Genomic DNA, 18,059 nt, shown 5'->3' on the forward strand with positions numbered 1-18,059 from the left:
TATTGTTAAACTTTTTCCATATTCTGTATCTTCGTGATTCATTTTTAGATAAAAGAGCAAGATCTTCTATCTACCCCTAGCAAATTTCATCTTGAGAGTTTCAGTCCATTGTTCCAGCCTGTCAAGACCCTTTGGATTTGATGGTGTTATTCATCGCGTTCACCATTCTTTCTTTTTTTTGTTTTTTTTTGTTTTTTTTTTTAAAGATTTTACTTATTTATTTTTTCCCCCCAAAGCCCCAGTAGACAGTTGTATGTCATAGCTGCACATCCTTCCAGTTGCTGTATGTGGGACTCGGCCTCAGCATGGCCGGAGAAGCGGCGCGTCGGTGCACGCCCGGGATCCGAACCCGGGCCGCTAGCAGCGGAGCGCGCGCACTTAACCGCTAAGCCACAGGGCCGGCCTACCATTCTTTCTAATAGCATGTCGTCCATAACGTTGACATCTCTCTCCATAATACAGAGTTAAAGGAAGCAGGAATTTTTAAGGTGAGAATGTCTTATTTATGTGGCTCTGTAGTGTGTGCAGAAATAATTTCTCTGGCATTTGAGTATTAGAGTAAGATGAAATCATACATTCCACAGCTTCTTTCGTTCACGTGGTCCCATGTTCTTAATAAGACTTAACTTTGCATATTTAACATAAAGTCTCTTGCTTTGTTAAAGGCAGCAGAACACTTTATAAAAGTGTTGCTCAACTACTTATAACTTCACATTTTGCATTGTTAACCTAGGAACAGACAACGGTGGTACTTGTGGAAACTGAGGCACAGAGACATTAGGTAAGCACTTAACTAGCAGAACATCTCTCTATTAGCTCTGGAATTCCTATCCTGAAAGATTTGTGTACTTCATCAAAATGTAAAAATTCAGCTTGAAAATTTCTATATACTCCATAATAAAAGGCAAAATTTTAATGAGTTAAAATTAATGCAGCGTCACTGTGTACAATTCAATAATGTTTATTACCCATAATCTGACATTCACAGTGAAAATCAGACTTCCGTCTTATCATTAACTGTTGAAAATTTACATCACATGTGCCATAATCATTTCCAACTCTTTAAGGAATTTTTGAAAGTCTTCAGCTCAAAATATTAGAAGTAAGGATGATGTGTACAGCCAAGAGGCTGCATTCTACATTCAAAGAACTATATACAAATATTGATTCCACATATACTTTGGTGAAAAACATAAAAGTTCGAATTATTCACAGTGGCATAGGGAGGGCATCGTGTTTCAGGATGGCAGAATTTTGTCCAGCGTGATGATGTCCAGTGGCCTCTGCAGGAGAGCCAAAGTGCTGTGTAAGGACAGGGCATTCTGAATTTAGCTGTCCCAAGTTAACTGGACTGCTGATGGGCGTGCTGCGTACTCAGCATGAAATTTTATGAAGACGCGATTCGAGGAGGCCACAAAGGGAGCTATGTTAGTGTCCTAAAATTGAAAAAAAAAAAAGAAGTAACAAATTATATTTTTCACAAATTTGAACATTTTTCTAGAAATGTTAGCATAGTAAAAAAGTACTAATGAAGCTTTATAGAATTTACAGTAAACCTGCATATATTTCTGGAAGTAATCTTGCTAAGAATTAATGTAGACACTTTACAAAAGAATATTGCTGGGGGTGGGGGTGTCAAGAGGATATGGGGAGTGACTGCTAATGGATACAGTGCTTCTTTTTAGGGTAATAAAAATGTCCTAAAATTTATGTGGTGATGATAGCTACACAACTTTGAATCTACTAAAAACTATTGAATTGTACACTATAAGAAGATGAATTATATGGTCTATGAATTATATCTCAATAAAACTGTCATTAAAAATGGAATTTCCAATGCAAGTTCTTACTGAAATTTTAATTTTTCTGATGGAAATACATACTTATATTTGCAACTAAAATGATCATATGAGTAAAGTATACTACTTTTCCCCCTTAACATCTATAGTTTCCTTTTGGAATTTATTTTCATATCCTTTCTGTGGAACAATGTGTGTTTTATGTATGTGTAGTCGGGGGGCAGGTAGAAGGGTCTCAGTTTTCTCTCATTTCCTAATCATTCATTTAACAAATATTTATTGAGAGACTTCCATGTTGCAGGTATTATTTTTAGCACTGGGGATATAAAAAATGAGCCAAACAGACAAAACGCCCTGCTCTCATAAATCTAATATTCTAATGGGAGGAGGCAAACTAGGAACCAAACAAGTCAGTAAAATTCACAGCAGGGCGAGACTGTCCTGGAGATGGGCACATCCACACCAAGTCAAGGGGGCATTTGGGGGCCCTGCTCCTCTATTCTGCTGGGTCCACTGCCATGGTCCTACCCAAGAGTCATCACAACACAGACTTATTTCCAAGACAGTAAATTACTCAAGTGAATGCAACACAGAGGGTTTTTTTCCTTAGATATATCAAGGTATATACAACATTGTATATGCCCATGAGCATGCACTTTTTCCTTCCATTTTAATCTGCTCCCAAATTTCCACTTGTTATTCTATGTTGACAAACTACTGTGGACAGTTCACTGAAGTTTTAAACTCTGCATTGAGCCTCCGTATTTTTCCTGTTATTCGTTCGTGTTTCTAGACATTCAGATTCTATAACTGAGAGTGATACAGGATTTCCCCATGAACAATGATATTTATTTTATCATAAAAGTAAACATCTTCAAATCGTTGTTTGATTAGCAATCTAAGGAGCGACTTCCACCATCACTCTGTAAGTAAACAGACTTTATTGGACTTGAAATCCTAAAGAAATTGGTAGTATCTTTAACTTAAAAAAGAAACAATTACACTTGAAACTATGTCCATATTTATAAAAGAAAATGTAGAACTGGGAAAATATCGTAAACAGAACAGTTTAGAAAAACTGATATCTCTAGTTATAGACTGCGATTTAATGTCATATTGGCTTATGTGGCAGTAAGTTCTCCTCTCAGTGCCTCGATTTTTTTTTTATCTGCGAAGTCCAGGTTATCCTTGTTTTTTCCACCTCAGGATTGTCACTGTGGGGATCAAATGGGATTGGATGTTTGAAAGTCACTGAAAACCAAAGGAAAAAAAAAAGCCATACAAATATAGACTAATGGTATTGTTAAAGTGGTCTCTTTTCCTCCCTTTTGAAATATTTACAAATATCAACTAAATGTCTAAGACCTAGTCAGCTTCTAAATCTGATGCTTGACACACTTCCTGGGGTCTCTTTTCTGTGGCGCTCTGTGAATAATAGTGATATAGTATTTACTGGTCAGGTGACCAAAACATCTCCCTAAGTAGTTTAACTCTGTATGTAAGGATATGGCTACTGGAGAGTTTATCAAAGTGTTATCTACAAACCAGAAGGACTTCATTAAATTAGGCTGTATCTATGTAACACAATGATTAAATATGATACACCAGTGTTTTTATTGATATGGTAAAACGTTAGTGATACATCAGTCAGTGGAAAAACCACAGCACAAAACAGTATAAAATATGTGTGTATATGCAAACATTCCAAGAAAGGTGTTTTGAAGAATATATGGGAGAATTCCCAGGGTTTTGGAAAAATGTATCTATTTTCCAATATTTCTGAAAATAACATTTTTCAATTTTACAAATAGTGTTATATTTTTTAAAAAACTCTCGATTTCCAACTGGTGTAATTCTCTGTCCAGTTTGATTAGAAAGCCTGAGTGAGTGAAGAGCAGAACAGTAAGAAACAGATACCTCTCATCACTCCCATTTCCCTTACTTGAAAGCTCTGTATCTACTCGCAGGTAGAATGAGAGGGCAGATGCGAGCAATACTGAGTCAATGTCAGAATTCTAACTTGATGTTTAGGGAAGATCGGGCCCATCAGAACTTTACGAAAACAATCAAACTACTAGCCACCAGACCAATCTTTAATATCTCTGTGTATTTCTTCAAAGAATTCCTGCAATTTTCAGCAAGAAGTAGATGAAATGGAGCCAGGCGTCCGAATTTTCTATAGTACTAATCATGCAGAAAGAAACATGAGTATTCAACCATTGAAATCACATATGGAGCTATTAAAAAACAATGTGCCAAGGCTCCTCCCCCAAAATTCTGATTCAGTAGGTGTGAGCGGGTACCGGAAGTCTGTAATGCCAAGTACTGCTTAGGTGATTCTGATGTACCCTACAGTTTGTAACTATTACTATTAATTTAACATAATGCCCATTAGGTGGCACTAGAGCTCCCAAAATAGAAAGGAAAGGCAGAAAACTGTACCAAGTTTCTAAAAGTACATTGTGCTTTGTACTTTGCATGTGTCTGCCTTTAAAAGTGTATACTAAGTTACTTTCATTATTTAAACATATAATGGTAATTTTAAATGTTTGTTTTACTCACTGCACCACAATATGGTCCAGAGGATGGAAAATTAGCATCCGGTCCATCATAGAGTATGAGATAGTTCTGGACACAGTCTCCAGAGTCATCAATGCTGATAAAGTAAAAGCTGACGGTGACAGGTCTTCTCGCAGGAGCAATGATGGCCCATTCGCAGTGAGTGTTGTTTGGGTAAGTGCCCGGATAGCCAGGGCTGGTGAGCAAGCCCCTGTCTCCGTAGAGAGTTCCACCACAGCCTGCAAGGAAACAAAATCAGGAAGTTTGATTCAACAAAGTAAAAACTATCCCATGTGCTTTAGTGCATTTGTAAGGTAATAAGATGGTTGTTATTTTGTTAAGGTGCTGAGACCCTCTGCAAGAATAGCGGAGGCAGGAACCCTTTTCCAGTTCCTTCTTTGGGCTACATCCCCTCCTCACCACTTCGACCCCCCCATTCTTCGCCCTCCTCTTCCCTCCACCATAGATTCCTTTCCTTGCACATCATGACTTAGGGACAACTTCCTCCAGGTCTGCTCTTTGAAAATAGTGGGTGGAGAACACAATGGGAAAACCAAGAAGTTGATAAAGTTACTGTAGGAAAGAGTAATTAAAGTTGTTTTCGTGTACTTTTGATGGTGTAGAGCTCTCTATATGTAGTGAATCGATGATAATGACGTGGGTGAAGTAAAATTAAAAGTGAAATTCCAGGGCTGAACTGAAAAAGAGTGTGTTATTGCAAGTTTTTGGCAGTGATTACTTTCTTCTAAAAGTGACTTTACCAGGCTTATAACTGACAGTTCCAAGACTGACATACTCAAAGCCAAAGCTCTTTAAGTATCAGTGCTAATTTGTTCAATTTGTTATTTGTATGCTAAAGCTATCATTATTTGGACTAGATAGCCCTGGGGATCCAGATCTGGTCCACACAGGAAGAAATTGCATGGCATCATTAAAAAGCACGGGGCTGGGAGTCTGACCTCTGGGGGTCCAGTCCTGCCTCTGCCACAATCTCGCTGTGCATTTTGGGAAACTCATTAATCCTGGTGTTTTATTTCCTCACCTGTAAAATTAGGGCATTGGAAATCATCATCTTTAAGCATCTTTAGGTGCCAAGATTTCATTATTTATATTTGTCTTGATAGAACAATTTTCTTGTCCCTCAGTATATTTAAAATGAGTCATTTTTATCGTTCTTATTTTGAAAGTTTTCAGATAGTTTGGGGATGTTTAATAACAGTATTTCTCCTTTCTTGAGTTAAATATATTGACATTAAATTTCCTGCAGTTATTTGATAAACAACCAAGCAAAAATGCAGAAAGGTACCTACTGCCCTGAAAAAGCAATTAATTTCCAGGACTGCCAAGAAATGACAGGGACTCAAAGAGCCTAGCTGCTTATGTTTTCACAAGTATGTGTTGGGAATTTGGCTTTTTGGTAAACTTTTTTTTTTAATTCTCAGAGAACAACCTTCGTGAACAAACCACAAGTTAAAAATAATGACAAAATCAGGGCCGGCCCCGTGGCTTGGCGGTTAAGTGCGCGCGCTCCGCTACTGGCGGCCCGGGTTCGGATCCCGGGTGCGCACCAACGCACCACTTCTCCGGCCATGCTGCGGCCGCGTCCCACATACAGCAACTAGAAGGATGTGCAACTACGACATACAACTATCTACTGGGGCTTTGGGGAAAGAAAAGGAGGAGGATTGGCAATAGATGTTAGCTCAGAGCTGGTCTTCCTCAGCAAAAAGAGGAGGATTAGCACGGATGTTAGCTCAGGGCTGATCTTCCTCACAAAAAAAAAGAGAAAATCAGAATTTATAAAGGAATGTTTAAATCTTTCTACCTTATCTATGCTTTATATATAAATATATATTCTTTAATACAAGGTAATATATAGAAACAAGTAAAAGTAGAATTACAAAGAATCTCTGTACTTTGTTAAAAAATCTGTTTTTATCAGAAAATAATCAAGTATACAGATGGCTAAAAATATAAAGTCACTTTTAATTGTCTTTTTCTATTAGACACCTTATGTTTTTCTCACCTACGTTACTTTCCCTCACACGGTGCACATGTCTTACCAGAGGGTGACGAGGTCCAAACGATTTCATATCCACGACTGGAAACTGTGCTGTCAGTCTTAAATCGTAGGTATAGTTGATTATTTTGAGAGAAGATCGGATTTGGCAACAGAGTTCCACAGTATACGCCGAGCAATGGTGAACTGCTACCACTCCCATTTCTTACCTTTAAAATGAGTCATTTATTATTATACTTAAGCATATTATACTTTCTTCTCTGATTTATCATTGCTATACATTAAGACATGAGACCATGTCTTGATGTCTTTGAATGACAACTTTTCTGGGAAAAGCTCTGTCTTCTTATGTACTTAAGAATGAAGGATTTTCTGAAAATTTACCCGGAAGTCACTTTTACTTGCAGAGGAGACAAAGGTTCAATTTGTAGATCAAAAACCACTTACATTTGGATTCAGAGACATCTGTGAATTTTAAAAAGATGGAGGGGGGGGGCCGGCCCGGTGGCGCAAGCGGTTAAGTGCGCGCGCTCCGCTGCGGCGGCCCGGGGTTCGCTGGTTCGGATCCCGGGCGCGCACCGACGCACTGCTTGGTAAGCCATGCTGTGGCGGCGTCCCATATAAAGTGGAGGAAGATGGGCACAGATGTTAGCCCAGGGCCGTCTTCCTCAGCAAAAAAAAAGAGGAGGATTGGCGGATGTTAGCTCAGGGCTGATCTCCTCACAAAAAAAAAAAAAAAAAAAAAAAAAAAAAAAGATGGAGGGGGAATATTGCCTGCTCCGTTTCCAGTCAGTGCTTTAATACTTTGTTCATTGTACCATGTGTGTGTGTGTGTGTGTGCACGTGTGTGTGTGTGCACGCGTGCGTGTGCTTTCCCCTTGAAAATTAGTTGGCTGTGAAAAAAAAATCAATCTACAAAGGTGAATAAAGTTCAAAACAAAAGGAATTTCGGTATGGGAAAAGGACTCAACTCAATAAATCTATAAAATTTTATATTTTAAAAACACATTCTGAAGCTGAACGGATTTCTTTTTAATTCACTGCCAGGAGTAGACACACATAAAAACAGGAAATGAGTCAGTGTGTGAGTGTGGGTAACCATACTGTGAACTCAACCACATTCCCTCCTCACTGCTTCTACTGCACATTCACAACCAGCCCTACTCCGAGGAGGACTCTTAGGGAGTATTAGAGAAATGTTATCCAGGCAGTGTGGAGTTGGAACCACCTCAACAGGTATGAACGATTTTATTGATATATGCATTCAAAATCTTGGAAGTTCCTCCATTCCCTTTATAATTTCATAGTTTAACATTTGTTAATTGCTGGTTGTCTTAAGTCACAGAGTTTCTTCAGAAGCGCAATGGCTAGTCTTGTTGGGTGGTGTTGATCTGGAGAGATTCCTCTTAGGGCTATGTAGTAGCCCGTGGGAGAGAATAATGCCTTTCAGGTGCTTTTTGGATTATTCTGCTAAGTGTTTAAACAAAGTGGCCTTGCCATGGATGGAGTAGCCAGTTAACTCCCAGCAGACAGAGAGGGCTGCCAGATTCAAGGATGCTGGAGGGCTAACCCGCCACCACTATATTCTTGACTCTGGGTCTTTTTCCTCTGGGTCCTCTTTTAGAAAGCTGATGCTCTGAGATGAGGAGTGAGATATCAATTCCATGCTAATGACTCGTCCTCTTCATTTCTCTCTTCACAGGAGGAAGGGGACAATGAGAGCAGTAGACATCTCTGGGACTTCAGAGAACCCTAAAGGGGGAGGTGAAGTCACTGAACTCAAAGGGAGATTCCAGATGTGATCCAGAGCGTGGCCTTTACGTGGCAGTAACACAGTCAGAATCCTCAGTAAGAAATTTCCGTTTCCACCTGAACGGAGTGCTGAGGCTTGCTGGGACGGCTGCCAAGAAACCATCACCACAACCTTCCTGCCGAAAACCAGATGCAGCTGCACTTTACGGGCCTAAGTTGCAGTTTCCTTTGCTTATTGGACAGGAAGTTTCAGATCCATTTCTATGGAAGAAGGAAGGGCAGTTGGGGAGCTAGCCTTTACTTCCCAGATGCAGAGGCAGACGGCAAATGTTAACTGCAGTCAATAATGGTCAACTCAGGCTTGAGGTGAACCGAGGGCAGCTGCACTGTGACTCTGAGCTGACTTGATTATTCCGTCCTTTCTCCGTATCCCACTCTCCCCGCGTTTCTGCTTTACGCTTCACACGAATGTCTAGACTCCATGGTGGGTGAGGTACAGAGGTCTGAGTTTACTACCCTGGTTGACACCAACAATATTGTATTTCTCTCCTTTCCTCCCTGCTACATCCATCTCCTCCCAGTTTCCTGCCATGGTGAGTATTCCCCATGAAAAAGGCATGTGCTTCCTCCCAGTACTTACTACGCTGTAGGCTGAGAATATTCATTAACAAAGGTCTTAGATTAATTCTATAGGGGAAGGCCTTCCAGGATAATAAAACTCCATATCTGGTGTTGAGGAGCAAACAAACTTTCTGGAAAGCCTACTGAAGACTCTTACGTACATGAAACAAAGCCCATTTAGAGAGCTTCAGGCAAGGTTTAGATTCAAATTCAATTCACAGAGGAATTCAGCATCTTTGTAGATACAAGTCTTATACCTCAGTTAATTTCCTAAAAATGAAGACATTTCCAACAGAGTTTACAAATGACACCCAGGGGAGCTTTTGGGGTTTTATGGCAAAATATAGGCACGGAGCTCCATACACTGTCTGTGTCAGTTATGGGCTCATTCAAATAGTGTTGTTCACTGTTATGTGAACAACAACATAACAGTCCTTCTCACTTAAACAATGGAGGTGATGTTGAGCAGAAAGAACGAGAGGGAGCTTCTTAAAGTCAATGCAATCGTCCACCTTCAAAATAAGCACCTTGCACTTGGACATCCCTCTGGTCCTTCTGGTGTGAACTCACACAGCACCTCCCTCAAGAAGCCTTCTCTGTCCCCAGACTGAATTAGGTGCCCCTAACCGTGCTGACTCTGTTAGTCCTTTCCACACTGTATGAGAATTGACCATTTCCTGTCTGTCTTTCCCATTGGACTATGAGCTCCTGGAGACCCGGAATATGTCTTGTTCCCTGTTGGATTTCTGGTGCCTGGACCTAGAAGATACTTGGCAAATATTTATGGGATGAAACAATAATGAATAAATTAATGAAATGAGTAAGGGATAGATGATTAGCAATAGTAGAAAAAAAGGTGAGAAATCTTGTGATCCATCATCTTTTAAACAATTCATTTACATGATCATCAAAAGCATGTTACCTCCAAGAAATCATGTCTGCATTCACTTGAGTACTCGATGCCAAATGAATGAAAGAAGAGGGAGATTGTGTGGTTCTGTGGGGCTGTGAGAATAATAGTGCAATCCATGTTATTGTTATAATTATCCGGCCATCCGGGACTCTTCAGATTGCCAAATGCCTTGTTATATTCTCTGTTGCAATCTTAGAGAAAAAAATATTCATAATTAATGTATGCATCCCAATATTTAGTGCTCTTGCAACTTGACAGGAATAATTTTAAAAGATCATTAAATTTGAACAAACTTTAGAAAAAAAGCTAATCCAGCCTCTTCATTTACCTTTGAGGTAATTGAGATCCCCAGAGGTGCAATAAATGGCACATACAGCAAATGGAGGCCAGTGTCTGGTTAACATAAAACATCCCCATTTGAAATAGGAAATATGAGCACTCTCCTTTAAAGATGAATATTCTAGCATTCTCTGCACTTTTCTGATCACACCGAGGTGCAGTTGGCTGACATTTAGACTCTTTTTCAGGCATTAAGTCTCTACCTCCAAGACAGAGTTTTGCATGAGGATTTCCCTTTAAATCTCTTGGTGAATTATTTATTCTGATAGAACTAGCAAATTGTTGTTTTTTACCATTTTTGATAAAAATACCCAAAGTATTTTTGTTTGTTTTCATCAAAGGCAGCTTTAGTGTTAATCAAGTTTAAAATGTACGTTAAATAAAGTGTTCTCTGGAAATAAACATCTCAGTTATAGGAATCAAATACCCTTTCAAGGCTTCTTGGTTTTTACAAAATAATTTCTTAAGATAGAGTGATTTCTATATGTGGTCAAGTGGATAATTAATAAAATAACTGGTGTATTTTTAAATTAACTACATGAACTTCGAAGAATATGCTGGCATTCTAAACATTGTAATTAATATTATATTCACTTTACCTCTTCATAAACCAGCTTTAGTAATTTGCTAAATTGGGCCTGGTTTCTAGTGAAGCGTCTTACCTCACATGGGTGTGGTTTATGTTAACAAACCCTAATTCACTCACAAGAGTCAATTCTACTGGTGATTACAAAGACGGCAGTTTTTCTGAATAAAAGATAAAGTCCCAGAGCTCACCTGCAATCTGATAGGTAAAACCCACTCTCGAGCTTCTGTTAAACACTGCAGCTTTGAAAATGACAATTGCAGTTCTCATAGAAGAATAAAACGTGGGTGCCGCGGAAGCATTTCTGCCACAGAACTGAATTCCTGGATTTTCATTACTCTGAAATGAATTGGAAGCCAAGTCACATGAGATTTAGTTTCAGAAGAGAATAGGTCAGGGGCCGGCCCGTGGCTTAGTGGTTAAGTGCGCGCGCTCCGCTGCTGGCGGCCCGGGTTCGGATCCCGGGCGTGCACCGACGCACCGCTTCTCTGGCCATGCTGAGGCCACATCCCACATACAGCAACAAGAAGGATGTGCAACTATGACATACAACTATCTACTGGGGCTTTGGGGGAAAAATAAATAAATAAAATTGTTAAAAAAAAAAAAGAAGAGAATAGGCCATAGCAGAAATTAAAATGCATGTACAAGTATGGCTTAAACGTTCAGCCATGGAAACTAATCATAGCGTTTGAAGCGCTCTGCAACAAGACTCACATTGGTCTTGGAATCCACAAAACTTGCCTACTGAAGACAAGACCCTTCCCCTCTCAATGCCGCTTCGTAGCCAAGGCCTGGGCCATTGCTCTGAGCACATCTGGGCTTCTCCATAGTCCTGAACTAACCCAACAGTGCTCCTCGCCCTCGCTACCCCTTGGCAAATCTACTTTGGCGCTATTGTGAATCCCACAAGGCAGTTGGTGCCGGTAATGAGGGCCCTATTTCCCTTTGCAAAACCTGGGCAGCCCTCATCACCTCCCAAGAGACTAGGATAAACGCAGTCTAATGCCTACCAACCCTTGCATAAAAACAACTCGCACCCAAGTCAGGACACTTGCTGCCTCTCCCTCACAGGAATGCCTCTAACACCTGTAGTTCTTGGGCACCCACTGAAAGGCCCACTTCCCACCCCTGCTTGCAAATTCCTGTTACTGATGTGTGCTTCTGCCCCGCACTGGCTCCTGGGGTTGGTCCTTTCCTAACCTTGCCTGCTGTATCCTCTGAACTTAACTGCATTGTTAATCACCCCCTGTATATATCCTAGCTTTTTCACTTCGTGGCCTTGAGTGAAACCTGGATCCCCAGCAGCCCCCTGGTGGAGGCCATTCTTTTCCCAGACTCCACAATCCATTGAGTAGGAATGGTGGTGGTGGGATGGGGTGGATTCTCTAGGTTGCTCACTGCAGCGTCTATCCTTGCATCAAAGCTGTGAGGGTCTCTACATCTGGCCAAAGATACTCTGACCCTTCTCATCTTTCTCAATTACTTTCCTTCTGGTTACTTCCCTTCATTAATTAAAGACTTGTGGTGTCTTAGCTCTTAGTCATTTTCTGCACCCCAGTTCCTTTCTTAACCCTTGGAGGTTTCAGTGTTCTTACAGAAGAGCCATTACACATCCTAATTTGCATTCCTTACTACCAATGTCTTTCATCTCTACTCTCTGTGGTTGCCCTCTCCAATGCCAGCTATCTAGATAGATGTTTTCATCATCTATAATGCCTCCACATGATTCTTTCATGATCTCCCGACTCTATCTGCTCTTTCTATTCTTGGACACCTTAAGAGTTCCAGTCTCTCCCAGTTATCAATTTCTTATTTTTCTTCCCTACCTAGCCAGGCTGAAACCCTTTGTTCTTTCCTTTATGCATTCAGTCAAAGGACATTATTCATTCATGACAAATGTTGGGTCTTATTTGAGGCCAATCTAGCTGCTATGATTGAGCTGCCTTGTGCTCTCTAAGTAGCATTTCTGCACCCAGATGGTAGTTGGCCTTGATGCCCATTGTCTCAGCTTCGTGAAGCAATGGGAAATTGAAAGAGCTTTCACCCAAGGACCTTGTTCCACTTGGCTCTAAGTCCTTCCAGGAAGGATGATAACCTAGCACCTTGACCCCTGTGGGAGCCTAGGATGGATCTCAGTGTCTATGCTATTCAGTAAATCTGGTGTCTACTCAACACCCAGCACTTCTCAGACCTCTCCACGTTGAAGTCAGCAAAACTGGATTTTTCTACCCCCACCAAGATACATGTGCAAACCGGGGGACCCTGGATTTATAATGAGAAGGATCATGAAAACTCAGAAAATGATAGACTAGATTCTCTATTACTGCCAGCACATGGAGGTTCAAATATGACACTCTTGGAATAAACTGGGGTAGACTGGTTGCTCCTCAAACTGCAGAGAGACAATCCATGTCCTCCCAGGTGTTCCCCCAGGTATCCATCCTCAGTTCATGACTCCTCACTTTACATACGGTCCCTGCATAATCTCATCACTCTCATTATTTCAACTACTGACTCCTGGGATGATGACACCCAAATCTTCAGGCCTTCTGTCAATACCACAATTTCATGTCCAACTGTCTTCTTAACATCCTATCCCACAGGCAATTCAGACTCATCATTTTTTTTTAACCAAAATGGCTTTTTCTCTCTTACATTACCATGAATATAGTCCCACTGAACCGGTGCCAAATGAACTCAACTGATTTCCTTGTGTTCTGCATTGTCCCCTTCAATTCATCCTGTACATAGATCGCACTAACTAGAGAAGTGTTTCTCCAACTGTGGTCCATGGAGTACCAGTATCAGAACACCAGGGATGCTCATCAAAAATTCAGATTAATGGGTGCTATGTGAGAAACCCATCTCTGAGGGTGAGGCCCATGGATATGCACTTTTATCAAGACACTCAGATGTTTCTGATGCACATGAAAATTTGAGAGCTCCTGACCTATAGGACCAAGTTCAAGTTTCTTAATGCCTAAATAGACAGTTTTGTATATGGCTGAAAAACACATCAAGCTGAGAGTAACTTTGAGAATTTATTTAATTATGCCTTCCTTACTTCAAGTGTTTTGCAAATACTGGTGAAAAGGTCACTAGACATGATGCTCATTCATCCTACAATTATTACCTCCGGTGAGTCCTGGAACTCTAAGTAATTCTGGTCGCAGTCTTGCGAGAGCAGCTGTAAAGCCCACACAGTTATTGTGACCTGCTGATGTGGAGGAGCTTCAATGACCCAAGTACACGTGGAAAATGGGACATCTGGGTTTGATGAATTGGGCGATGAAACACTTTGTGGGGTCCAAGTTGCGTTATATGTTCCGCCACAAGGCACTGAGATGGGAAAAAAGAACAACTTACAAGATAAATTTTACTCATGTCTCATCACACACACAATATTTAAAATTCTGCCTTTCCTACCCTTCCAGCCCAAAGGAGCTATAGTTACATCATTCTATGAAGGATTTAGGGTGTATATTCTTGACTAAGAATTGTATCAAATTTGTATCATACATTAAATACAGAGTAATTAACACAGTGTTTAGTAATTGACATTGAGTTTAGATAGTAATTAACATTGAGTTTAGTAATTAACATTGAGTTTAGTAAATAACATTGAGTTTAGTAATTAACATTGAGTTTAGATGTAAGCATGGCATTATTTTTAGTGCGTAAAGACACATGTATTTCATAATATATAAAAACATCTTAATTTACTCACTGTCCACGATGGTATAGGTAGCATTAAATCCTTCCCTTTCTAAACTTATGTCACTGACAAATTGAACGGTAAGGAAGTTACCAGAAGAGACAAAGGGAGCAGGTAGGATGGAACCACAGTATGTTCCAGCCAACTTGGCATTTTCACTATCCCCATCATACAACTGAAAAGAAAAATAGTTCATTAGTTCTCCATTATTCACAAAGAAGTAGCATATTTTACGCTAAAATGGACGTGAGGCCACAATAGGTCATGATTCAGACTCTTACATTGATGTTCCTAGAGCTACTCTTAATTTAGGAACAGAATTGCTATTGAATCAATTACATTATAATGATTTTCAGTAAAAATCTGGTATGATGCCTAAAATTTTTTTCTCACTGCGAAAGTAATATATGATTTAAAAAATAATGTGTATTAGAGTCAGCAAACCCATCACTGGCTTCACCTCCGCTCTCACCAGGGCGCTGGTCCCAGCCTGGAATCTCTTGCCTGGATTCTCACGGTCGCCTCCCCGTGGAGGCCCCTGATTCCGCTCCTCTCTCTCTTTGCCTGCTCATCATGTCAGCCAGAGGATAGAGTTAAAATGTAAGTCAGACCAGGTCACCGCTCTGCTAAGTCACCTAACTGATTCCCACCCCCTCAATTTAAAAGCCAAAGTCATTACCACTGCCTTCAAGGCCTGATGGTATCTGCTCTCCTCTCCCACCCCTGACCTTTCCCCTCTGATATCATACTGTCTCTGCTTTTGTTTTCTCTGTTCCTTGAGCAAACCAGGCCCTCTCCTGCTTCGTGGCTGTTGGATTTGTTGTCCCCTTGGCCTGGAACATTCTTCTCCTATATATCCATACAGTTTGTTCCCCTTCATTCCTTCAGGCCTTTATTCAAATATCATTGACTCAGTAAAGCCTTCCCTAACCAGGCTATTTAAAATGTAAACTCTCCATCACTCTCTTTCTCTTTTCCTGCTTTATTTTGTCTTCAGAGCATGCATGACCTTTACATACTAAATATATTACTTATGTTATCGTCTTCCGCTCTGGAGAGAATGCAAGTTCCACGAGAGCATAGCTTGCTGTCTCTTCTGGTCACCGCTGTGTCCCCAGTTTTTACAAGAGTGTCTGCACATAAAAGGCACTCAATAAATATCTAATAAAAGAATAAGTGCTTTGATTCATTTTCTCACTATCCGCTCCTCCCAAACCTGCTCTCCTAAAGTCTTCTTTACATCAGTACATGGCTCAAGTCTAAACTTAGTCATCCTTGATTCCTCTCTGTCTCTGCCCCGACCCCACATCTATTCCACTCTACCCTCAAAATCTACCCCAGAGGGCTCCATCTCCATTGCTACAGCCATCGTCCTTCACCTTTATTATCGTAACGTCTTCCTAATAGATCTGTTTCCGCAGAGTAGCCACAGTCTTCTCCACCCAGCTGCCTGAGCGTTTGCAAACTAAAATCAGATTATGCTTGTGCTCGACCTAAAATGCTCCAGTGGACCCCCAGTGCACCTAAAGGAAAGCCCGGACTCTTTACGGTGGTCTTCAAGCGCCTACCTGGGCTGGCCTGCGGCTCCTACCCCTCTGCATCCTGTAAGCCCTCCGTCCCAGGACAGTTCCAGCTCAGGCCTCTGCAGCCCCTGCTCCTCCTGTGGGGAGCACCCCCTCCTCAACTCTTGGACAGACTACTCCTCCATGTCTCAGCTCAAATGTCACCTCCTCAGAAAGCCCAACCCTATCTCATGTTGCCCTCCCCCAACGTCTTCCTGTTCTAGTTTCTTATTATAACCAAAATGTATCCTATTTGTTGCTTATTTACTTTTTATGGTCTCTCTCCCAACAAGAATGTAAGTCTCAAGGGTGGGAAGCCTGATTATTCACTGTGGTGTCCCCAGCACACCCAACCTTCGACAAAATCTGTTGAAATAGTGGGTGCTTGGATTTCTCTCAAACACATCACAAGAAAACAAAGTTTTTTCCAGCTGAGTAATCTTCATGGTATTTCTGAAACAAGTATGTATGTGTAGATCCAAATATTAAATTTATAACAGAACTATGATGTGTTATAAACCTCAGGATAGCCATGACCATTGACATTATTTTAAAATGTTAGGAATACATAAAATAGAAATGGTTGAAAAGAATCATTTCAAAATAACAGAAAAATAAATTTACCACTAGATGGCACTGTCTCTCCTGCTTAAATGTGATTTTAGTTAATTTAGAGCCAGAAGAGCCTCAAGAGGTGGGTTATATAATCCCCTCATTTTGTAGAAGAGTAGATTTGCCAAGTTTTAGGTAATGTACTTTTTCTGGTAAACAAGTTAAAATTTTATTATAATCATGGCTGCTTTTATCATCACATTCATATTAGCAAACATTTGTACTCTATGTACTGTGTGCCTGGTCTCTGTGCTGGGTCCTCTGTATACAAGGATGTGTATACACATCCCCCACTTAACTGCAGTTTCACTTTCCGCAGTTTGTTACCCGCGGGCAACCACGGTCTGAAAATATTAAATGGAAAATTTCAGAAATAAATAATTTGTAAGTTTTAAATTGCACGGTGTTCTGAGCAGCATGATGAAATCTCACGCTGGCCAGCTCCGTCCCGCCCTGGACGTGGTTCATCCATTAGTTGGATCCCTAACCATCTACACTGTCTGCTCCTGACATCCAGCCATTGACGTCACTGTGGCTCGGTGATCCTTTTTTCTGATGTATCATCAGAAAGTTAATAGTAGCCTAACGCTACTCACAATGCCTGCGCCATTCACCTCACTTCATCTCATCACATAGACACCGTATCACCCCACATCGTCACAAGAAGAAGGATGAGTACAGTACAATAAGATATTTTGAGAGTGAGCACATTTGCATAACTTTTATTACAATTTATTGTTATTATTGGTCTATTTTATTATTAGTTGTTGGTCATCTCTTACTGTGACTAATTTATAAACTAAACTTTATTATAGGTAAGCATGAATAGGAAAAAACATAGCATACATAGGGTTTGGTACTATCCGTGGTTTCAGGCATCCTGTGGGGGTCTTGGGATGTATCCTCTGCAGATAAGGAGGGACTATTGTATAAGGTACTTTCCATACATTCAAGACACAATGGGACACTCACAAATTAGTGAGAGAGAAAGTCCCATAAATTAAATATACATATATACATATTTGTGTGTGTATGTGTCAATTATATATAAAATAAAGAAAAATAAGTACTACAATAAAAGAAGTTAATGTAACAGAGGAACAGATAATGGAGTCAAGAAAGACCTTACACAGACATTTGAATTGGTATTTAAAAGTAAGTAGAGACCTTCCAGACCTACAAAAGAGGAACATGACTTGGAAGGCCACAGAAGCATAAAAGGCACGGCATTCTCAACAACTCTCAACCCTTTGATGTGCCTGGGGGTTAGAGGAGAGAATAGAAGGGGGACTGGGAAAGCACATTAGGACAAGTCTGTGAAGTTCCATACGTTTTATGTGAAGGAATCTGCATCTTCTCCTGTAGGAGTTACAAGATCTGATCTGGGTTTTGAATAGCCAACTGGTAAATGTGACGGAAGAGAATTACACAATACCTAGCCTTGAGCTGGTGTTTGCATGAGATCATTCACTGCCACAATGAGATTTCCCCTAATTGAGCTGCAATAGGCAGGTGTGGCCTCTGGACAACTGGCATGGGCTCCTGGACTCCTGTGTAGCTAAAGCCAAGATCTTCTCC

The 18,059-nt window shown here is 40.6% G+C and overlaps 1 protein-coding gene across 1 annotated transcript in view; it reads right to left on the reverse strand.

Annotated features, from left to right (window-relative positions):
* Positions 1–945: 945 nt before the first annotated feature.
* Positions 946–18,059, reverse strand: part of CUBN (cubilin) — a 258,176-nt gene continuing 241,062 nt past the window's right edge. The window contains exons 61-67 of the mRNA XM_058532490.1: positions 14,320–14,482; positions 13,726–13,931; positions 10,781–10,928; positions 9,674–9,855; positions 6,422–6,587; positions 4,362–4,597; positions 946–1,436 (exon numbers count right to left, since the gene is read on the reverse strand). Of these exons, the coding sequence (XP_058388473.1) occupies positions 1,329–1,436; positions 4,362–4,597; positions 6,422–6,587; positions 9,674–9,855; positions 10,781–10,928; positions 13,726–13,931; positions 14,320–14,482 (1,209 nt within the window). The 3' untranslated portion in view covers positions 946–1,328. The remainder of the gene's footprint in view (positions 1,437–4,361; positions 4,598–6,421; positions 6,588–9,673; positions 9,856–10,780; positions 10,929–13,725; positions 13,932–14,319; positions 14,483–18,059) is intronic.

The sequence above is a fragment of the Diceros bicornis genome, chromosome 36 (assembly GCF_020826845.1).
Source record: "Diceros bicornis minor isolate mBicDic1 chromosome 36, mDicBic1.mat.cur, whole genome shotgun sequence".
Taxonomy (NCBI): Eukaryota; Metazoa; Chordata; class Mammalia; order Perissodactyla; family Rhinocerotidae; genus Diceros; species Diceros bicornis.